General features: G+C 34.2%; 4 protein-coding genes across 4 annotated transcripts; 2 read left to right on the top strand and 2 right to left on the bottom strand.

Annotated features, from left to right (window-relative positions):
* Nucleotides 1-103: 103 nt before the first annotated feature.
* LOC106158485 (uncharacterized) lies at nt 104-5,794 on the top strand. The gene is made up of 8 exons (XM_087006083.1): nt 104-309; nt 840-993; nt 1,978-2,046; nt 2,289-2,351; nt 2,627-2,699; nt 2,841-2,888; nt 3,149-3,354; nt 3,545-5,794. The coding sequence occupies exons 1-8, from the start codon at nt 252-254 to the stop codon at nt 3,717-3,719; spliced, it is 846 nt and encodes a 281-aa protein (XP_086862209.1). The 5' UTR covers nt 104-251; the 3' UTR covers nt 3,720-5,794.
* A 416-nt stretch (nt 5,795-6,210) lies between these two features.
* LOC106158403 (tRNA:m(4)X modification enzyme TRM13 homolog) lies at nt 6,211-12,373 on the bottom strand. Its single transcript, XM_013534354.2, has 15 exons — nt 12,202-12,373; nt 11,999-12,045; nt 11,742-11,808; nt 11,278-11,337; nt 11,082-11,151; nt 10,814-10,920; nt 10,528-10,606; nt 10,145-10,233; nt 9,772-9,850; nt 9,483-9,557; nt 8,742-8,868; nt 8,423-8,595; nt 7,597-7,837; nt 7,229-7,405; nt 6,211-6,649 (listed from the first exon to the last, which is right to left on the bottom strand). The coding sequence occupies exons 1-15, from the start codon at nt 12,337-12,339 to the stop codon at nt 6,610-6,612; spliced, it is 1,569 nt and encodes a 522-aa protein (XP_013389808.2). The 5' UTR covers nt 12,340-12,373; the 3' UTR covers nt 6,211-6,609.
* Nucleotides 12,374-12,527: 154 nt separating this feature from the next.
* Nucleotides 12,528-18,570, top strand: LOC106158469 (lysine-specific demethylase RAD23A). The gene is made up of 9 exons (XM_013534467.2): nt 12,528-12,718; nt 14,492-14,570; nt 15,028-15,107; nt 15,802-15,959; nt 16,214-16,436; nt 16,729-16,948; nt 17,143-17,273; nt 17,426-17,590; nt 17,752-18,570. The coding sequence occupies exons 1-9, from the start codon at nt 12,653-12,655 to the stop codon at nt 17,875-17,877; spliced, it is 1,248 nt and encodes a 415-aa protein (XP_013389921.2). The 5' UTR covers nt 12,528-12,652; the 3' UTR covers nt 17,878-18,570.
* On the bottom strand, nt 18,362-22,354 carry LOC106163741 (uncharacterized). Its single transcript, XM_013541418.2, has 3 exons — nt 22,221-22,354; nt 19,820-21,335; nt 18,362-19,625 (listed from the first exon to the last, which is right to left on the bottom strand). The coding sequence occupies exons 2-3, from the start codon at nt 21,326-21,328 to the stop codon at nt 18,969-18,971; spliced, it is 2,166 nt and encodes a 721-aa protein (XP_013396872.2). The 5' UTR covers nt 21,329-21,335; nt 22,221-22,354; the 3' UTR covers nt 18,362-18,968.
* Nucleotides 22,355-23,161: the final 807 nt, after the last annotated feature.

The raw sequence follows: 23,161 nt of genomic DNA, 5'->3' as shown, positions 1-23,161 counted from the left end.
ATGGAGACCCTTTCTATTCTAATTATAAAACCCACTCACGATTGAATAATGCCATGCAAATCTTATTATCTTAAAGACTTATGAAAAGCGAGACCTCACCATCTAGGTCAAGGTCACCACCTGTAAACACAGCGTGACCTAGTTAGTATACTGTACACTTAGGAAGGCAATTTTAGTACTGTTGTTTTATCAAAATAAGACAAATATGAAGGCTGTGTGTTATTGATACTTTTTTCAAACTATTTGGCATCATGACACATAACGAGGAGCGTGCTCATTGGATCAAAGAGGGCCTTATAGGCCTTGGAGGTACGTTACAACAACGCCAAAGTATACATGTACTGTATATTCTTATCATAACTTTTATCTATTTTAGTATAATATAAATAATGGTTAAGGTAAATATCTGTTACTATCGACATTAATATCGTTATTTTATTTACCTTGGAGGTATTAATGGCAACATACTCTTAGTGTTATAATAATAATAATAAATTCTCGAATATTTTAATCTGTGATATCGCAATTACATTTGTACTAGTACTGTAGGTTCGATCTTTAATCCTAGGACAAGTGTGCAAACAAACCTCTATTTATCCTGTACATGTATCACAACATGGACAGATGTAATAATTTTTAGATCATGCATAAAATTCACAAAAGTTCTTTACAGGCCCAGTGCTTTTTTCTTTAATATCAAGTTTGAACTGTGTGAATCCAAATAATACTATTTTTCAGGCGTTATTACATTTTCTTGGTCAATATTTTTTACAATTGTTTGTAAGGTGAAATTTTTATTTACATTAAAATATACAAGTTTGTCTGTGCATCAATTTCAGTGGGGGTACTGTATGGCACCACCAGTGTTGCAGTGGGGCATCCCTTTGACACCATCAAGACCAAGATGCAGGCACAAGTAGGCTTTGAAAAAGGTGGAATGCTGAAAACATTAGCAAAAACAATCAAGTCTCAAGGAGTAATAGGGTTATATAGGTACAGTATTGCATGCAAATGGTTATGTATTTCAAACCTTTATTTTTAATTTAAGTCTTCCATGTAAGCTGCACAGAAACTTAGATCAAACTGTTTAATTGATTCTTGACTGTTTCTTTTTTAAAAATTAATTTTATTTTGATTTAGAAAGCATCTTGTATAACTACATTGCCTGTGTCAGATGTTGCCCCACCTTCATAAGGCACTTTCCTGGAATTTTTACTTATAAACACAATAAAAAGAAAACTGCGTTGCTTTCTGATTATTCTCAAACTTACAGGAATGGTTGTCATGTCCGAAAAACAGTTTGAAAACTAGTTTTGTTGGATTGTTCTTATTATTATTATTTTATTATTTTTATTTTTTATTTTTGCAAAATAGGCCTTTTTAGGTGTGATTTGGGGGAATCATAGCACCCAAAAAGTTGAAGTTATACACTAAAATTTGTTCTTTTATACGACCGTACATATGATAAAATCAAGTAAGCACAGGTATATTTGAAAAGTAGTTAAAGAAAATGGAATTCTGAAATGTTGTTAAAAATTTCTGTTGTAAACTTTGACACTGTGCAACAAGTTGCATGAACACAGATTGCCATGTTTAAGTTTGCATAGATAATGCTGTCATGTGTATGTGTTTTTTAAACATGTTCAACAAGTTTGAACTATTTAAGGTCATTATGTAAGGAAGACACCCAACAGTTTAAATGTATGCTCTCTACTGACAGTTGTGATTTTGCCACTATGTCCTGTTGCATCAATAAAGATTTTAAAAACCCATTTTATACTCTTATATCAATAAAATTGGACGTTCATCATTTTAGGGTGCTGCTGTCAGTTTTTTTTTCCTTTATATGTCTGTCCATTTCACACCTTTGCTACTTTGTTAAATATTCAGTTTTTACAGTAATCTGGATTTATGTGGAATATATTTGTACTTATTTCAACACTAATCTAATGGCCTGTGTCTTCACTGTTTTTACAGAGGCTGTATTCCACCCCTCTGTGGCTCAGGGATATACAGATCTACACAGTTTGCAGTGTTTGAGGCAGTGTAAGTACATCAGCAGGTGCTCTCTTATGTAATTATCCAGTTGTTTGTCAATGATGTTTAGCTGAATATGACATTATCTAGTTCTTTTACTAGTAGTCTAGTAGTACTGCTGCTTACTGCTGTTTGTCATCAGTATTTACTGTTTAGTCAAAAGCTGTTTTGATAATTTAATTTACACAGTATTTCCTTGACTACATCTCACTGACTGTAACAGATAGAATTTTAGTATTGTGATATTTTAGATATACGAAGATGGACAGTAATTTTGGAAAATATGAAATACCAGCAACTGCAGGTCTACAAATGTAAGTTTTCACAGAAAATTTAAATTAGAGCACCAAATATAGACATGTCAAGGGAATTGGTTTCCAATATAAGTGGATAGAAATGAAAAGTTGAACAAAGCACTGAGATTGATATTGAGTTGAAAATCATTGAAAAACATTTTAAAGGTACATGTAGACATCTGAAAATATTTGTAAAGATATTATATTTATAACAGTAAAAACACTAAGAGGAGAAAGTGTTTTTAAGGAATGGAATATTTATTTGCAAATAATATGTTTTTTCCATTCAACAGCCGAGTTATCATTGGTGGATTGGTTGCATCTACTGCAAGGGCTGTTATTGAAACACCACTAGAGTATGCCAAGGTTTGAAAATATTGAAATTATTAAGAAAAAGTTTCTGTATATTTTGTTAAATGTAGTACTTTCTGTCTCATTACTCATCTTAAAAGTCCTATCCATCAGATAAGAAACATTTTATGCCTAATTTGACTATTTTGATTTCAGATTCGTAGACAAATCCAGTCAACATGGACAATAAGAGAAGTTTACAATGTTTGTATGAATTTAAAATTTTCCCTTTTTAAAGTAATATTTATTGAGCTTTTATAGATGTAAAAGAATTACCAATATTTGAATTACAAGTAAAGCTCTCAGACATTTAAAATATTTATTCATGAAAGATTATTATACTGTCAAGTTTAAAAGTGCGGGATTGTTTGTAACTACTGTGCCATTCTGAATGTAATGTCAAGATATGTCTCAGCATGCTAATTATTTAAATGTATATGCAGAATGTAACTATTATTCTTCAGGGTTTTGGCATAAGTTTAAGCAGAACACTAGGTCTGATGACATCATATTTTATAATGGTGGATTACATAAGGCGTAACCATGCTGAGCACTTCCAGCGCCCTCTGTTGGGACCATTTTTGACATCAGGCATTGCAGCCACTTTAGCATGGTGGTTGGTCTGGCCTTTAGAGTTTATGAAGTCTCAAGTTCAAGGTGGATATGGAGAGTAAGTTGTTTCACTTCTCTTTCAAAATCACAGTAGTACATGTGTGAAAATTTGATCTCTGTATTACAGTTTCAAAATGTTTTAAATATTATTGTGTGAAACTGACATGTGAAGTACAAATATTATATATATATTTCAGTTTTAAAGTAAAAACATTTTTAAAAAAGATTGTAAATTTGTCCTTTCTTAGGAAAATGCCAGTTCTGAAGAGGATGCAGTTGGTAATCAAGGAAAGAGGTGGGTTTTTTGCCCTGTACAGAGGTCTGGGTCCAGGCACCATTCGCAGCTTCATTGCTAATGGCAGCAGTATGGTTGTAATGCAGTGGGCTCAGAGGAAAGTCTCAGAGCTGGGACTGAGAGATTAGCCCTTATTTGTGATATTTTTCTGTAGAAATACTTTCAAGGTTCATTATTTTTTAACTGCTGATATGGTGTTAGGTTGGGGATACAAGTTATGCATATATTGATCAATGTGAATACAGATTTGGTCCTATAATAGAAAATATATGCTCATTTTGGTTGATTGATCTATTGATTGATATTGGATAGTAGGTGAAGGCAGAATGAAATCTTTGAGGTATCATTCTCTTTACATTTTTTGTGATGATAACAATGATATTGAATTGTTACATCAAAATAAAGGCAGCTATACATAAACATGGTGCACTTGATATATATGTATTGAAGGATTTATATTTTAAACAGATGGTCCAAATTATAAAGAATATGTCTCTTTTTTAGTACCATCTTGACTATTTTTACATTTATATGTTAAACATTTAACCTTTGCATGCCAGTTAATTAGTGACTGCCGAGTTGGCAGATGCAAGATTTATTACCACTTCCATGTAATCTTGGTCAAAATGTGATGTGAGAATAGAAAACTGGTTTTTCCATATGCACAATATTAGTAAAACAATCAGTTACATGCAGTGAAAAAATACATACTAGGCAAATGTCAGATGTCTTCTGTACATTGTAACTATATTCCAGAGCAGACTAAATTTTTTATTCACGTAATGAACTATTTTATATTTTGAACTTGTTTTAAAACTCATAAGTTTTGATCTCACACTGCAATGTGTTTGCAGTGACTTTCATACAGCTGTTATGGAGACCTTAATGCATCTCGCAAAACCTTCAGTAGTTAATGACTAGTCATTGCAAGATTTGTTTATGTAATCCTTTTCCATTATATAGGTAAATCTAATTAGGGAAACTGTAACAACAGTTGTTAATTAAGGAGTGAACCTTTCATGAAATCATGGTTGAATATGCAGGTGGTTATTGAAGGTATTTAGTTTTTTAATTTGGTGTTTTTGCAGCAATTGATAAAACAACATATTGCCATCCATTTTCTTTTTTTGAAAACAGTACATTCATTAAAAAGAGACCAAAAGGTTATATTCTTTAATTTGACAATATTTTACAGCAACCATGCCCAAAAGTGACTGTAAAATAACATTGCATGTTATTTATCATACATTTATATATGCCTATGCAGGCAGAGTAGGATATTAAGTTCTACAGACAAGTAAGACCATGCACTGCAGGGACAGATCCAGGCTGACCCCCCCCCCCCCCACCCCTCTATCTAGGGTGACAGTCTTGCCAAGTCCGTTCATTAATTGCGTATAATTAATGAAAAATAAGAAGGCCTGGATCTGTCCTTGCACTCTTTATAGTAGCAACTGTAGCCTTTTTTATTGGGTGGTTATCTCACATTTCACCCTAGGGTAAATGAGATTTAAATATTTTATTTTTAGTTAAAATATCCTTATTACATAATTGTTACCTATATACTCTGATATTTATGCACAGATATAGCAATCTGTTTTATTTGTCATTTAAACTCACATTTAAAAGGGTAAAATAATGTGATTTTAAACGTATTGTGATATTCGGTATTTGTCTGGTCATTCATGCCCAAAAACTAAATCACCATTGGGAAGGTTAGCAAGGTCTCTGTTGTGCCAGGATAATTTTGATCTTCATTGGAATGGCCGAAATCAAAATGGCATTGGAATCTGTATCAGATGTCATGAAGTCATACATGCCCCACAGAATACACCATCTGGGTCTTCACTGGCAAGGCACAGAGCCAGTGTTGCTGTGGATGTTTGAAAAAATGGAGCATGACAGTGCAAAAAAATTCATTGACTTATAACCATACAATGGATCCTTTGAAAGTATATATCCAGAAGAATTTCCATAAGATGATTCCTGAATTTAAATATATTCCATAAGAAGATTCCTGAATTTATACATTTATATTTATACTTCGAACCTCCCTTTTAACCCACATCCTGTTTTGTTCTTATTTTCCCATGCATTCCTTTATGCATATAGAATGTAAAAGAAGTGGCAGATGATGAAGTAAATAATGTGGTTTTAACACTGGTTTTGTGTTTTTGTTTAATAAAACTGATGTGTTTCTCCATTTTGTGTTACTTCTGATAATTATTACGAGAGAGAAGTTTTTCTTAGGGCCATTACAATTAATAGTCCGTAGGTTCATTGGTCTGAATGTTCAACAGTTTGAATGTGTGAATAACGTATATTGATAATAAAGTTCTTCAGAGGCAGGTGCATAGCCATAATACAAAAATGTAAGATTTGGGGAGTAGGCCTACATTCTACCAGGGGCGTAGATAAATTATGTACACTTTTCTTTTATGTCTTACCCATATTGTATAATTATCATTTCCTCAATACATATTCACAAACGATAATTATACAATATTTCAGACCAGTGAATCTTTGGACCAATGAACCTTCAAGACTATTGAGACATCCCCTTTTTCTTTATCATTGATACATGTATATCAAACATACCAATAATATGTAACCTTTGAATAAAATTTTTTTAAAATCCAATAAATGTTTATTATTTTAAAATTTAAACTCGCTTTGAGCACCATGCAGAATGAAAGAATGTGATGATTTTTGTACTGTGTACTTTAAATTTTTTCACATCAAAAGGTTTTGAACTATTCAAACATTTGACATAAAAAGTCAAAATAAAAATAATATCCTCTTTCCACAAATAATTCAACGTAAGATGGAAACAAATTGGAAAATGTCAAGAGTAACTGCCATTGTAAATAGCACTTTCAAAGCAAAACAAATGTTTGTTATTTAATTACTGAAAAGTCTATCATTGAATAATTTAATACTAAAATGTCTCTTAACTCATTATGTAAAAACAAATTGCACTTCCATTTGTCTTTAAACTGTCTTTGACTGTTGTCATGTCTACTGGAGGGAATTGCCTTCAGCAAGCATAGCACCAAACCTGAAAATATGAATAAAATGAGAAAGTTTTTCAGCCTGTGACTATTGAAAATCTACTTAGTGAAGAGATCATTGAGGGCAAGTTTCTGATTTTTTCTATGCTTTTATAGCCCTGGACAAGAGTTCATAACCATGCAATTTAAGTGTTTGATAAAAAATGAAAGTATAACACGTTATATCACTTTTCAACACCATCATAATAAGTATGTATGCCTGCAATATTTTTCTTTTAATTACCTTTTTCATCGCTAAAACTAACTGATCTCAGAGCTAAGTTGTCAATTGTTTTTGATATAAAGTATCTGATGTTGAGACATTGTCCAAAGGCCCTTTTCACATTGACCACAATTGTTTGTATTGGTCCACTTTTAGAGATTGACGACTCAGTTTGGCTATTACTAAAGAGCCCCATGGAGCCCCACCCAAGACATGGCCAGTTAATCAGATTAATTTTGACTGGTACACCAGGGTTTGTGAAAGGGGGTGATTACCCCTAGCATAATTAAATGATAGGACAAAGTAAACTGGTGCAGAGTAAACAGAAAAGTGAACCACTTGATGCTAAAAGGACCATACATACCTATCTAATGGCACAGCAGTAAGCACCACATTTTCTAAGGAGACTGTATGGGGAATATAGACCATTAGCTGTGTCTGGAAACCTTTTTGTTTGAGGTAGTGCATCCTTCCAAGGTCTATCAGTCTTTTGCATTGTTTTCCAATATCTTCTCTTTGTTTTGGAGTAAGTGCTCCATACCTGAAACACAAAATAAAATGTAAAAAAAAAACCCTTAAAAATAATAACCTATTCAGGAGTTTGTACAGATGAGAACACTTCTAAACAAATAGAACACGTATAACTGCTTTTTCTAAGCTGAATTGTTCATGTCATCTGAATATAGAATATAAGTACATGAAACTAAAACCTGATCTATAGACCGGTAATACCTTGGATGATTATAACCACTGTCTTCATTTTTTGCATGTTCACCACCATCATCACTATTATGTTCGTCTATGTGTTTGTCATGATTTTTCTGTTTCATGTCACTTTGACAGCTGCTTGTTTCACTTTGGTCAGGCATATTTTCCTCAACTAAAGTTTTGTTTTCAATTTTGACTAGATTTTGATCCAGTGAGGAATAAGGGGTTGGAGCTTTGCTTGGTTCCTGTGCTGAACTGGATTTTTCTGCAATAGAAGAGACATTTTTCATTGGAATGAGTTTCCTAAAATCAAACAACAACAACAAATAATAATAATAATGATATTTTAATAATAATAAAATATTTTATTTGTACATTTAAATTCTTACATTTAAATTGGTAAATATCACTGCAATTATCCTCCACTGTATTAATACCAAGAAGAAGAGCCGTTTGGAAACATTTAAGAATTTCTTTAACATGATTTTTCCACCAGATTGTATTTTCCTCTAATAGGCAATTTTCTGCAACTCGTGAATCTTTGCTTGTCCCATCCCTGCATTTGAATTCTATGTTTTCTACCATTTTAAATTAAATAACTGAGTTTTAAAGACTGGCCAGTCATTTAGTTTACCATGTTTTTTAGTACATTTCATAAGGAAATACCGACATCAGGTACTATTGTTTGCAGGGTTTATCACATTTTAAGTCTGAACTGGGAAAGATAGCTTTTTAGGATACTCCAACATTGTGACAGCAGATGTGACTTTGTGATTTTCACACACAGATAATATACCTCAATACTGACTTGTGCAGTTGATGGAAGTAGAACATGCATTGCATATCTTACCCACACCCTTTTTGTTTGGCCTGTATCCACAAGTTGCCCAGCTTGACATGCTGGTCACCAGCTGAAAGTCACGGCCAGTCAGTCCATGCTGAGTGAAGAAATCTTTACCCACAAAATGTGTCCATGAACAGCGATGATGGCAGCAAAGTGCTATAATGATTCCTTCAATCCAGCTGGAATTATCAGAAAGGATATTTATTGACTCTAAAAGCTTCATCTCCAACAACGTGTTTTGTAACATTATGGTAAGCATTTTTATAAACTAAAAAAAACTATAATCTGATCATTTGTTTAAACTAAAAAACTGCAATCTACTTGCCTATTTTCTTGTTTTTCATTTGGCTTGGTTGATTCATCCACTTTCTGCTTCTTGTTAACGTGGCCTAAATCCCCTGTACACTCTTTTTCACATTTATTAGACCCTACCATGCATCGCAATGTCAGATCTGAAAAAAGGCATGCACGTTAATATATAATCCAATAATGCGTAAAAAAAAGAAACTAAAATTTTCCCTTCTAGAAAAAAAATCTTTAAAAACCTCATGTAGGAGGACATGCCGTACCATACAACATGAAACTAAGCCATTAAAATAATCACTTCCTTCATGAATACTTTTTCTTAATTATAATATTAACTTTCATATCAAGAACAAAATACTAGAACAAAATGATAGCGGGACAAGTTTTGTTGTTTGTTGTCCAATGTTTTGTTTTCTATAACCATATGAATTATCCACTGTCAGGGATTGTGTATATGTTCAGATCTAATCAAATTCAAGATTTATTTTGTTATAGGTTAAAGAAAGCATAACATGTTATGATTATGAAACTTATTTCAATATGAGTGTCTCTCATCAACATTGAATTCTTTCTCACCAAGCCATGTGAAGCAAAGTTATCTTTTTTCATATACTTAGTTACATTTGAACGGAGAGGCTGGTCCTCTCCTTTGATGTAAACTTTGAAACACAAGCTAGCTTTATTACAATAGTAACAATAACAATGATGATGATGATGATGAAGACATTGATGATGACAATAACAACAATAATGGTATTACCAGTTGCAGCTCCACACAAGTGCTTGCTCATCCCTACCACAGCCCTGGGATGGTCGATGACTGTTGGCACTTTACCTGATTAATATTGATGAAAAAAATTATTACTAGTGTATGAGTATTTGGTGAGACTTAATTACATAAACCTTTAAACTCAAATGTGTTTTAATCAATAGGGTCTACCATAATGATATATGGGACACTCTAACTAACTAACTTAATTACATACTATCGATACTTCTTTGTCAAATAATCAATAATTCAATATCATGTATCTGATTTAAAAACTCACTCAGACAAAGATGCTCTATGTCCATTCTCAATCTTTCAAATATAGGACCTTCTTCTTTGTTGTTATGGTAGTTATCCATCTACAATTGCAATATTTTATTTTATCATTATCAATAACCAGAACAAAATAATATTAAAATAACTTCCAAACAATATCTCAGTTTTGTTTCAGAGCCTATACCTAAACAACACACAAATACATTAAGAACATTTTTGCAACTTGCCCCTATCCAACACTCAGTACTAGAAACAGCACAGGCATGGTGATAACCTATGTGATTTTATAACTTTGAATCTTCGCCATCTGCTGTTTATAGAAAATTTAAAAAGGAATGACAAAACTGTCCCATTTTCTAGAGGGCACAATGACCTACCTTGTACCTTGCTGTACCCCTGTCCACTAGTATGTAACTATTGTCCTTGGATTCTGGAAGAGCCAGCTGAACCCAGTGGGACAGTGCACCTGTTGTGTGAGATAATAATAATGATCATAATAAAAGACAACAAATGAACCTGTGGTTTTCAGGGTATGTCTGAAATGAGGGTTGAGATCATAAAAGCTCAAAGTTGTGTAATGATATTACAGAATTTGAAGGCTGAGTTACAGTTAGATATCAATAAATATACCAAGCTTTTTCTTTTCAACAATTAATCCATCAAAACTTACTTTAACTCAAACTTGGAATTAAACATCTTAAAGTTAAACTGGATTCAATCTTAATAAATGCAAGACACAAAGTAATCTAAGCCAACTGACCTTTTCCTGCTCCAAATTCTACAAAACATGTTCCATCCTTCAACAAACCTAATTTCTGCATATGAGCTACCAAGGATGACTGTAACAAAATAAATGACAGTTACAGTGCATTGCAACTAACACATTTTGAAAACAAGTTTTTCCCTCACAAATTTGTCACTGTTTTTGGCAAAAAAAACGTTTGGCATAAAATAGACATAGAAAGTGTAGCTAATCATTAACAAATGGTGAAATGTTCTCAAATTTATGACATATCTGGAATTACCAAATTCATTATAAAACACACCTGCTGTCTTCTGTGTTTCAGTGCAGCTTCTCCATATGTTTTATTGCTCAGCTCTTCCCTCATAACTGGATGCTCAAGGATTTCCTCCTGGATGAGTAGCTGGCACTCTAGGATAAAAATGTTTAAAATTTTAAGTTTTTAAGTTACCATCTGGTGAAAGTATGGCCCAATTACTCTCATCCACTGCATCTGCAAGAAGAAAATGACATGGTTCTACCATATTTACCAGCTGTTATATTTGGATACATGAATGTAAACAATAACATACTTTCATGGATATTCTTGACCTTTTCTATCAGTTGGAAAACCTCTTCAACTGGCACTGTCAGGATTGTGACCTATGGTGTATAACGAAATGAAAAAGTATATTTTTAATTATAAAACAGAATGAATTACATTCAGGTGAAAATAATATTTAAATATCAAAATATATGCACTATTTTATAGCACTGAATAAACCTCACCTTCTCTGTCTCAGTTTCATCCTCGCCATATCCAGAATTAACAGATTTCTGGTAGCAGGCCTGAAAGGGCAACATTCAGAATACAGACCATAAATTAAATTTTTAATGTTATCAGTTATGCTCTAAAAACAATAGTTCTAATTCCGCACATGTATAGACATCACTGCAAATCAGTAGGTCAGAGATATAAAATTTAGCATACAGACCAAATTATCTGTGTTGTCTTTGCTTGCCAAGACTATAACAATGTGAAATGTAAGCACGTGCAAGGTGAAGAGAACTCAAAGACTGATGGTCAATCAAACCAGTACTTGAAAATTATTGAACCCAGTAAAAAATCTGCCAGTGTAATGTTTTGCTATTTCTAATGCTTGATTTTGTACTAATTTTAATTCTCTTATCAAAATTCTGGTGTACATTCATCAAAATATTTCCTGATAAAACCTCTAGATGTTAATGCTTACAGGTTGTACTTTTTCTCGGGCATTGCACTTTTTAAGGTGCTTCTTCAATTTGCTTTTATAGCAGGAGCTGAAAATATGACTTTTCTCATTTAATAAAACATACATAAAATATAAAAATAAAAAACATATATTCCAGGACTCCCTTTATATTTCTTTCAATTCTAAAATTTAGTTTATATCAGAAATGAATTTGATAAATTGGTCTTTTTTGGTTTAAGTCAGGCACTTTTAAACATGGTGTACAAACCTGTACTTACTGCTTTGGATCTAATGGACAGGGAATTCTTTCTTGATCCTTCAATTCCTACGGTAAAATGCAATAATGCTGAGGCAGTCAAGTCACATTATGATTATTATCATCATTATTACGCTAATACATTATTCTAATTTACATGTACATGTACACAGATAAGATATTCTGCTTGTCGTTTAACAGAATGGGTGCAAACTGCACACTCACCCCAAGTAGATGTGAATGCTCTATGCAATATTTATTTCCTTCATTTGGTACTGCCCTGCAATATCGCCTTTTCTTCTCCAGATAAAAGCCGCATCTTCCTGGCTTGAATTCACCAGGCATTTGTTTTCTGTCAGCCATGACACGTGCTTTGTTGATATAGTGCAGGACAAAATGTTTTGCTGTATTGCGATTTGACCAAATATTAGAGAAACTATCACATCATATTGTAAAATACCCGATAAAAATTACGAAGCGTGTTTTATTTTATCAACATAGAACATATGTGTACTTTATGTATAAAATATCGGTAAATATTTACAAATGATAAAATTATTAATTCAGTGCGGGACAGGGACGAGCTGACAAAGTCGGAATATTGCCGCATTTCATTAGGGTCTCTGCACTTTTTTTATAATAACTACGGCTTCATTGACACTGAACAGAAACCAAAATGTTCATTACACTAAAAACATTGCAACAGCAGACTTTCAAGATTGAAATAGAGCCAAGTGATTTGGTAAGAATCGACAGTAAAGTGCTGTTTTTCGGGTATCTGTTGTAGAGTTAGTGATGAGTAGACGCTATTTTCATGTATATGATTCACTTACCAGGAAAGGTAAAAACGATAGTTGTTTTGGATAAGGTTAAACGTGTAAAGTGTTATTCGTATATTTACCTATACATATATGGATTTTCCCGCATAGTGTTATATTATTGAGAATTGAACTACCCTCCCAAATGAAAGAATTGAAAGCCACATTTCACACGTGTGACTAGTGCTTAGTTTGAAGATCATGGATATTGGCATTGGCATGACGCCATTATTCCAGTTTCTATACAGCATGGTGATTGTGATTTAAAAAACAGACATTCTGAGGCACTTGTCTAAATTCACTTCTTCGCATTCACACATGAAAATGAAAATCTTGATTCACCTTGCTAGATCTGGTAACTACTGGCACTTGCTAGGGGAGCCATGGTATGTCCTGTTGAACATGCACATTAAATACCAATCTCTTCAATCATCACAGTAATACTTCACTTTTAATGTTCATGATATTAGTTTTGCTGTATAAAAATACTTGTTTTTGAGAGACCAAAGCATTCTGTAGTTTTTGAGACCACATGGTTTGCTTTCTTTTTGATTGGATATACATATAGGAAACTATGCATGCGCTAAACATAGCAACATCCACTGCTTACATCAATTGCATTCCAACAAGAGATTTTCTACTGCAGTAAAAAGTATATGTCCATAGAATTTTTCTCGTAAGGTGTATTGGCATCACTGTTGTGTTCACACTACAGGCTTTACTTTGATAGAATTGAAATTTGGCACTAATCCATTATTTTACAGTTATAGGCAACTATCCTTCATATGCTAGCACAAATAGTACACATCTGAGACCATTAATAGGACTGCTAATGCATGAAACGTTATGTTAGAGTTGGTTAGTCTCTTTCAAAATTAAGGGGTTAAAATTATTTGAAAAAAACAACACTATCCTGAGTTTGCACACTATTTAAATACAAATTGTTAATGGTATAGAATATATAATAAAAAACATCAAGGCCCCTTTTACATTGAGTGATATACTTGTGCAAAATTATCTCTACTGATATCTATTAACACACTTTGATAGGACCTAACAGGTAATTACCCTACAGGGAGTTTTACTCATTAAGGCAGAAGTTGAGTTATTGGCTGTGTCATTCGGGGTGGGGAGAGGTGCAAGTTTTGCTTATATGTTTTTACATATCAGAAATTGAAATTTCAAGGGTACTTCCAAATGATTGCATTGAAAGTCAGTATTGTGTGGATCTCTGTTTTGCTGTTCACCAAGGAGTGATGGTGATGTAGGTGTTGTCAGCCTGCATGTTTTGTCTTGAGAAGGATAAGCTATATTATAAAAGTCTTGAGAAAGGATAAGCTATACTATAAAAGTAAACTGTCAATTTCCATCATCATTTTCACAAGTCTACAAAAAGTAGACTTTTTAAGACCCCCTCTCTCCCCCCCCCTCCCCCCCTTCGGAGAGTACAAGGTGAAAAGTTTAAAATGATGATCTTTGACAGCAATTTGGACAATTTGTATTATTTTTCAAAAGCGTACAAAGGCCATTAAATCCCTCCCCCTCAGTGCACAGTTTGTAGACTTGTAAAAATTATGGTAAAAATGGATGACCATTTATCACTTTGGTACATCAACAATTTTACAAATTACTATCGTTTTTTATTAAACAAACATGAAATATAACATTTTTTGCTGTGTATATTATTCATTTTTTAGGTGAAGGTGCTTAAAGCAAAAATAGAAGCAGAAAAAGGCAAGGATTTCCCAGCCGTTGGTCAGAAGCTAATATATGCAGGTATGAGTGAAGCAGTTTTCTCAAGTTAGATGCTAGGTCATGTTAAATGCACAGGTAGGATCAATCCTGTCAAAATTGCAAAAGCAAATGTGAGGAGTTATTGCTACACCTTTCCATGTTAGAAAAAAACATGCTCTATGTTATACGCATCAGGTTCTTGGCTTACTTCAGCATAGATGACTTTCAGCCAAATTATACAATAGAGACAGGATATTGGTAGTAATAGCAAAAAATAAATGAATAAATATAATGTAGTATAAATAGAAATTGGAATTTTGAAAAAGAGATATTTCATTTAACCAAAAGAATTGTTCCTTTTCAAATTTGCCATTGGAAAAGGGAGGGGGGGGGGGGGGGGGGGCTTTTCATAAATGTTTACTTTATATTGCTCCAAAATGAGAAACCTTGGGACTGCACTATGATTATTAAGTTTAATTTCTTTTCTTTTTTTTTTCAGGTAAAATTCTAGATGATGAAAAGCCCGTTGGGGATTATAAAATTGAAGAAAAGAATTTTGTGGTGGTAATGGTTACCAAAGTAAGTGAAGTGATCTTCTTTATTATAATTTGTTTAAAGATCTATGGGATATACCAAATGCCAGAAGATATTGGCTTGTTAACATTTCCTGGGCTTGATATTTTGTTTCTCTACTTTGTTCATTGTGAAAAATTGATTAACTGTCTTTAAAGACTTTTCACATCAATAAACATTTAGGTCCTACACTTTCTCAGTTTTTCACAGAAGCTGTCATTTATGTCTAATTGTATTTTTCCGCCTTCTTATGTTTTCTCACAAACCTTCCAGTGAAAATACCTATTCAACATCTTTGTGATTATTCAGTTTCCTTATTAGGTCTGAATTGAACTTTGTAACATTCTGTGAGTCCCAGTCCATCTCTATTTTTAAAGAATACAGGCATTTACTCCTGAATTTAAAATTTGATGTAAAGTTTCCTCAGCTGCAGAAGTATAGGTCAAGGATGTTTCTTTCCTTTTTCCCAGTGAACAGCTAATATCTGGCCCAACCCTTGTCTGGGTATATATTTCTGTAGCTCTTCTCATCTAGGTCTTACATTGGTTCCCCCACATTTATATATTTTGTAAGAGTGTTCCTGTACGGGCTGCAAATCTTTTCATTCTATTGAAAGCACAATTTTACACAACAAGCAATACAGTTTAATAGTTGCTGTTACTTTAAGAGATGAACACATACTTAAAAATTGCTATTTCAGCCTAAAGCACAGCCTGCCAAACCAGCAGAGAGTGCCCAGACAGCCAGTGCTGCCCCAGCCCCAGCACCTGCCAGTACACCAGCAGCCGCCACACCAGAGAAAAAAGAAGAAAAGAAGGAAGAAGTAAAACCAATACAAGAAGAAACACCGCCCTCGAGGTAGTTATGTTTTTCAATAACAATATCAGCCTAAACTGTCTGATCCAACTGACAAATAACATATTGGTTATCAAGTGTTTGTATTTATTCAAATTACTGGAAACAGATCTGTTGATGTTTAAGAATGATTTAAGTAATTGTAATAGTTGTGTATGTGTGCACTGAGATTTGAAAAGTGCTGGTTTACCTATATAACGGTTGTGTATTAACCACACACACATACACAAAAAGGGTTCTACTTTTTGTAATTTCAGTGATGTTTCAGCATCAGCTAGCTCAGAGAGTTCCTTTACACCTGCTTCTTCTGTGCCATCCTCTTCATCAATTGTCTCTGCTGAGAGTACACTAGTAACAGGGGAGGCTTATGAACAGATGATACTGGAAATTATGAATATGGGCTTTGAGAGAGATCAAGTAGTAAGAGCCTTAAGGGCAAGCTTTAATAATCCAGATAGAGCAGTGGAATATCTTTTAACTGTAAGTACTAGCAGAACCTCCTGTAACAGTTTTGTGTTAAGTAATATATTTACACTTTAGGTATTTTTAACCCAAAGCTTTTATGGAAAGTAGATAAGGATTTTACTATTTATCAGATATGCTTTTGGATTGGAACCTTTTAATTTTTAAAAAGTAGTACATTGACATTCTTGTCAAGGACTGCCCCATTGTACCAAAGCATTTTTTTTCTGAAAAATTATGATAAAATTAGAAAAAATCAATGAAGAAATAACAGGTTATTAATTATGTTTATATCATGTGTCCTGCTCAGGGTATTCCTCAAATACATAGCCAAGAAACTCAAGCTCAACCAGCACAACAGCCAGTACAAGCACCTGCACAGCCTGTTGGTACTCCAGCAGCTGGCACACCTGCCTCTGAGACAGGGACACCTGCTGGTGGAGTTCCAGCAGCCACTGGTACACCAACCACTGGTACACCAACTACTGGCGCACCAACAACTGGCACAGGAGCACCAACTGGCACTGGAAGTGAGTATTAGTTTTTGTAAATGAAGAGGAATAGACATTTTGTTGCATCACTGGTTTTTGTGCTCTCCACTCGATCCATGTTCTTTGATGAGAAATGTTAACGCACTTTGTTTTGACTTTTTCGGGCTTAAGGGTGCTTTTGTGAAATAGCTGTGGTATGTTTTAAGTTTTAACTAAATATGTAATTATTTTAGGTGCTGAAGACCTTTCCTTTTTGAGAAATCAACCTCAGTTTACACAAATGAGAAACCTTGTTCAGCAAAACCCTCAGCTTCTGCATGTGTTGCTTGAACAGATTGGTAGGACAAACCCCCAGCTGCTCCAGGTAACATTTGCACAAGTTCACCCTGAAAATAGTTATTGAGAAACAATTTTTTGGAGAAATTAAGAATTAATCTAAAGATAAAAAAAATCTGTTGCTTTAAATGTTTTTTTTTAATTGGATGATTTCTTATTTACACCTCTTGGTCTTTGTAGGTAATCAGCCAAAATCAAGCACAGTTTGTTCAGATGTTGAATGAGCCAGTGGAGGCAGGTGGGAGTCCGGTGATGCCAGGGGTTCAGGGAGCCGGGGGGCAAGGGCAAGGACCTGCTCCAGGTGTGGTGCAAGTTACTCCACAGGAAAAAGAAGCTATTGAAAGGGTGAGATATGTCTGCTTTGCGTCAAGGTGATTTTCAAAATACTGAAGTATAATGCATATAGGTTCTTGTATTGCCATAGAAACATTATATAATATGGATGAGCATACAGATTTGCTTCAAAGAAGATGTATAGCTTCTTTTTTCTCTTTCTCTTCCCTCAGCTCAAAGCATTGGGTTTCCCAGAGGGTATGTGCATTCAAGCCTATTTTGCCTGTGAGAAAAATGAAGACTTGGCAGCCAACTTTTTACTATCACAGGATTTTGAGGATGATGATCAAGCAAGCTGATGGAATTCAACACTTGTTGTACGAAAAAATGACTTTAAAGTTACATGACAGTGAATACCAAATATAATAAGTAACTGTGAAAAGGGATTGACTCTATGGACCCCTTATTTGTTCACTGTGACAGTGCATGGTTAAGTCCCATGATCTTAAATGTTTACATTTTTAGATTACACTCAAATCTTCCTGTGCTCTTTAATGCAACAAAACTACAGAGTAGACATGAACGTGACTAGATGGTGTAATAAAAGATACATAGGAATCTAATTTTTCAACAAAGTTGATATTTAGACTGTTAATATCCAGTTATTAGGATTTATAAATGGTCTAAGACATTTAACATTTTCAACAGGTTTTTTAATTTTCTTGTTGAAATTTCCATTAATTAGAAATTTTGCGTAACAGTCTTTCAATGCATTCTTTGTGCTCCAACACATTCTGTTATAAGCATTGATCTTGGTTTTAAGTTGTAACCAACTTGATGGCCTTTAGCTTCTAAGATTTTATTTCACTGTCTCTGGTATAAAGGTAACACACTACTAACTTGTGCTTAAAATGTTTAAGACCATTTGTATATATTGATGAGGGTCTTTAAGCTGCCAGGGAACTTTTGAAATGCTACGTATTGGCAGTTGTTGAGCTATGTTGAATCTGAAAACATTTCAATAAAACTTTCATCGTTACACATATCATAAAGTTGTCTAAAGTCCTTGGTTATTGCATAATTACAATTTCTAGTGCAAAAACACATTTTACCTGATAACTTCTGATGTCAAATAATGTAAGCATGAGGAATACGTACAACTAGGGCATTCTGATAAAGATTCTCTTCCTGTACAGGATCAGACAAGATGACTACACAACAGCCTCTTGACATTTACGAAGTGTTCTAAGCAGAATCTGACCAAAAGCCCTTGGTGACACTTTTTTGCACTGAAACTCACTTTTTCAAACATTCCATACAATATTCACCATGCAATATATTTGCATAGAATAAAACTACTCTATCTTTGAAAAAGTAAAAAAAAATCAGTTTGTATAACAAATCATTAGAATTGTTCAGTGTTTTTTTTTCCCCACACTGACTACAATGTTTACAGAGTGGTCAGTCTAGTTTCCTGGTCCTGGTTTGGTTGGTCATTGCTGTATGACCCCTGGATAGCTTGAATTACTTGGAAAGTGACATCATTCTCCTGTAGGTCATCAGTCAGTGCCAGTGAAGATGCAGGGACCATGGCATAAATCAGAGACTCTCCTGGAACGGAGTTTGGAAGATTGTTGACAGGCAAGCTATTAGTAGGATACGTGAAAGTAGAGTTTTCAGCCTGGGATGTCATACTTGGGGCCAAAAATGTTATCTGGCTTGAGGCACTGCTAGTCTGATGTAGTACCTGTGGTATGCCAGCATTCATAGGCTTGTGAGCCATCTTGACATGTTGGTTAAGTTTAAAATTCTCATGGAACCCAGCACCACACTGGTTGCAAATGAAGTTGTATGCTGTGCTGTGGTTCTGTAAGTGTCTGTTTAATTCATATTTCAATCCAAATGCCTTGCCACAGTGGACACACTTATGGGGACGTTCTGTTGTGTGAACATGGACTACATGAGCCTTCAACTGGCATGCTCGTAGGAAAAGCTTTCCACAGTGCTGACAAGCATGTTTCTTCACTCCTGAATGTACTTGCATATGGAGAGCTAAAGCATAGCAGTTGGTCAAGGTCTTCCCACACTGTTCACAAATGACACTTTTCTAAAAAATAAAGCAAAACAAATAACATGTACGATAGATGGAACCGTCCAAACACTTTTTAAATAGCATATCAATCAGTCCATTGACAAAGAATGTTTTTACTATTGGTATCATAATTTTGTTGTGCACCTTTTTCTCAGTAACTCAATGGACAGCACCAACATACATAATAAAGTACAAAAAGCATAATATACCTTTTCTTTTGCACAATGATGCCTCTTCATATCAAACTCATTGAGAAAAGGTTTGTAGCAAAGTTGACATCGGTACTGGCTGTTGCAATATCTTGCATGGAACTCAAATCTTCCCTTTCTTTTACCCCTAAACTGTTTGCAGTATAAACAATTTCGCCATTCTTCTTCTTCTTGTGCACTGGCTGGCTTCTTCTTTAAGCCAAGGTTGACTGACACTTCACTATTTTCAGTTAGTTTTCTCTTTTTAATTTGCTCTTGGATTGACTTGAAGGATTTACTGACCTTGGTATCAAAATCTGAACTTTCAGTAGAAACGGTCCCATTTATCAAAAGTGTCTGTCCTTCCTGCTCTGCAACCTTTGTTGTAATTTCAGCAAACTTTTCAAGAACTGACTGATCATTTTCTCTGAAAAGTTCCCCATCCATTGCTACCTTGCTTTCCTTTTCCTCTACCTTAATTTTGGGCTTTCTTCCTCTTTTCTCTATTTTTTGTTGCGGTCTATGAACAGCCAACATTTTCAAAATCTTGTCAAAAGTTTGTTCAACCTCCACTGGATCTGGTGTTGGGTTGGTTTCTTTTCCTAAGTCAGATGTTATACCAAAAGCCACATTCAGAGCCTCTGTCACAGGATCAACAGGCTGAGAAGGAGCCAAATCTGCACCACTCTCTACAACAATACTGTCATCTAGATCAGAATCACTATCATCTTGCACTTTCCTCTTTTTAATTTTTCTTCTTGGTTTCGCTATTTGTTCCTCTTCAGGGTATTTTTTCACTTTTCGTTTTACAATGCGTAGTGATTTTCTTATACCCTTTGTGTTCGTTTCATCATCAAAACACTGCTTTGCTGCAGACCCAGTTGGTATGTATTCAACACTATCATCTTCAATCATTCCAACATCAACTGGAGATTCTTCCCCCTCATCATCAGTTTGTAATTCATCCCCATCATCATCATCATTATCATCAGTTGGTACATTTGTAGCAATTGTATCAGTTTTAATTTCCTTTTCTTCTTTTTCAGGCTCTGCAGACTCATTTGTCAATTGATTAGAAGAGGGTTTCTTTAATTTACGTTGACTTTTTTGTTTGTTAGTTTTGCGTCGACTTTTTGGTTTGAAAAATTGAACTCCACGGAGGTATTCATCACAAAGCTGAACAGCAGTCTGTAAATCCAAAAGAGTAGCTAAATGTCTCAGCTTTTTTACATCCTCCTCATTGTCTATGTTTTTGGGCAGCTGAAACCTGCCAGTGTATATGACCTCAATGAAGAGCTGCAATGCTTCTGTGCTATAGTCATTGAGGACTAAGATTGACCCTGCTCTCTGCTGGTTTAGTAGATCACGGAAATATCCACAACTGGCTGCTAAGACACAGCGATGAGCTGGGAATGTCACACCTAGATCACTAACCAGAGACACATCACAGTGGACTTTGGACAGGCGCTGCTTATTCAATTCTGCTAGGATTGATTCAAAATGTGAGGACTTGGTCTGGATTGGAAGCATCCTGTACCTGCAAAAATAAAAAAAAAAATTAAAAAAAACATATGGACTTGTGTAGGATTTGGACATAGCTTTGAGAAAAAATGACTCCTAATATGACAGTATTATTAAAGCAAAATAACATTACATGATTCTGAAAAATTTCAGAAAAAAAAGGCAAATTTGGCTAATGTAGTTGGACAGCTACTACGCACAGAAACTATACTACAGAAACTATTTAAGAACAATTATGGTGACTTGAAATCAACCTGTCTGTTCACCAAACAAAGCCAACTAGCTTATATTTGCATTCGCAAAATAAAGTAAAACAAAAATATGGTTTAACCCTTATGGAGTAAACACTGAAAAATACATCAAATAAATAAATAAATAAATAAATAAATAAATAAATAATAAAAAAAATAAATAAATAAATTGCAATACCAAAAACTTGTGTAAAAATAATTCTGCTGTGGGCAATTTTTAATCTCTGCCATCAATTTTATCAAACCACAAAATCCAGATAATAAGAATCTTTTAATTGTACCCAATATATATATATATTGGATATAATTAAAAAAATTCTTATTGCAGACATTTTAGTCCATTTTAATTTCAAATAGAAGTTAATTTTCACATAAAAATCAGCACTCGTCGCTTTTGCACACTGTCATTATAATCATATGTCCCGTTAAGGGATTTCTATCAATCTCAATTTTTAAAAGTAATAACGTCAGACCTGCGTAAACTCATTAACCATTGACAGATTCTCGTTCATAGCTTATTAATCCATGAACCGAAAAAGATCTGTTCGGATCGGCGCGTGAAATTGAATTCTAAAAGGAATCATCAAATGTTTAATTCCTACTTTTATCTTAATTCAATTACAATACAGACAACAAACACACACACACACCATGTTTTACTGGTACTCACTGGATAGCTGCTTCCGCCTGCGAACAATAAGAGATAGTAGTTCAACTTAACTGGCACCTTGCTCAAAATGAACGTCGACGACGTGCGGCCATATTGATACGTAAGCTCATCTAAAGTAAAGAATGTAAAAAATGAACGGCACGATACGACATGAAAAATAAAAAATAAAGAGAATGTGATTTATATAGCTAAAATACTAATGTGTGTTCAAAATAAAGTAGATTGTTTGATAAGAATTAAAACACGTTCCCAAAAATATTTTGCTGAAAACTGTTTACGAGGGGAAACTCCCGTATCTCTTTGACTAGGCCTACGGCTGTTCAAAACGAAACCGTAATTCTCAATGAATTACTCAAGATCAGGACTAGTGTCACTGGTTTATCGACTTTATATTATGATATATTATAATGTAATTGTAAGTTTCAATGAATCGGTTTCTCTTGTGCTAATGGCACTCGCTAATTTGTGTAACTAAATATGGTTTAAATAGATTAAATATAGGCCTAATAGGGATCGGCAGCTAGATCTATGCATGTCGGATATAGATTTATAGACTTTTCACCCGCCCACAGGGGTCTCTGACTGTATATAGTCTGTTACAAAATATTTTATTTATTTGACATAATTCAGTCGGCTGACTGATTACGTACATGCTGATCGTATATGTGCTTTATTGGGCCTAGGCCCTATAGTTAGCCAAAAGACAGCTGCATGTATAGACGAACGTCCTTTACTGTGGGTGTGGCCAGATCAACATCGATTGCAGCCTATGTAGAGGCTGTTATATAGAAGGGAAAACTATCATTTTCAAACATTAATCGTTGTTTTCATAGAGCATTGAATGTGATCATGATATGTGCGATGTAGTTTGGTGCCATATATGCAACTGATTTTGTTGAGCTATACGTTCCACCTTGTTTA

Source organism: Lingula anatina, chromosome 1 (assembly GCF_051362555.1).
Source record: "Lingula anatina isolate TDL-2025a chromosome 1, LinAna3.0, whole genome shotgun sequence".
Taxonomy (NCBI): domain Eukaryota; kingdom Metazoa; phylum Brachiopoda; class Lingulata; order Lingulida; family Lingulidae; genus Lingula; species Lingula anatina.
This window is presented reverse-complemented; position numbering and strand designations above follow the sequence as displayed.

Coding starts and splice junctions, on each gene's coding strand:
- LOC106158485 (XM_087006083.1), top strand. CDS start 252: ATGACACATAACGAGGAGCGTGCTCATTGGATCAAAGAGGGCCTTATA. Junction 2,352..2,626: donor GCAACTGCAGGTCTACAAAT/GTAAGTTTTCAC, acceptor TCCATTCAACAG/CCGAGTTATCATTGGTGGAT. Junction 2,700..2,840: donor CACCACTAGAGTATGCCAAG/GTTTGAAAATAT, acceptor TTTTGATTTCAG/ATTCGTAGACAAATCCAGTC.
- LOC106158403 (XM_013534354.2), bottom strand. CDS start 12,339: ATGGCTGACAGAAAACAAATGCCTGGTGAATTCAAGCCAGGAAGATGC. Junction 12,046..12,201: donor AGCATTCACATCTACTTGGG/GTGAGTGTGCAG, acceptor ATTTTACCGTAG/GAATTGAAGGATCAAGAAAG. Junction 11,809..11,998: donor TGTCCATTAGATCCAAAGCA/GTAAGTACAGGT, acceptor TCATATTTTCAG/CTCCTGCTATAAAAGCAAAT.
- LOC106158469 (XM_013534467.2), top strand. CDS start 12,653: ATGTTCATTACACTAAAAACATTGCAACAGCAGACTTTCAAGATTGAA. Junction 17,274..17,425: donor CAAACCCCCAGCTGCTCCAG/GTAACATTTGCA, acceptor TGGTCTTTGTAG/GTAATCAGCCAAAATCAAGC. Junction 17,591..17,751: donor AAAAAGAAGCTATTGAAAGG/GTGAGATATGTC, acceptor CTCTTCCCTCAG/CTCAAAGCATTGGGTTTCCC.
- LOC106163741 (XM_013541418.2), bottom strand. CDS start 21,328: ATGCTTCCAATCCAGACCAAGTCCTCACATTTTGAATCAATCCTAGCA. Junction 19,626..19,819: donor ATCATTGTGCAAAAGAAAAG/GTATATTATGCT, acceptor TTTATTTTTTAG/AAAAGTGTCATTTGTGAACA.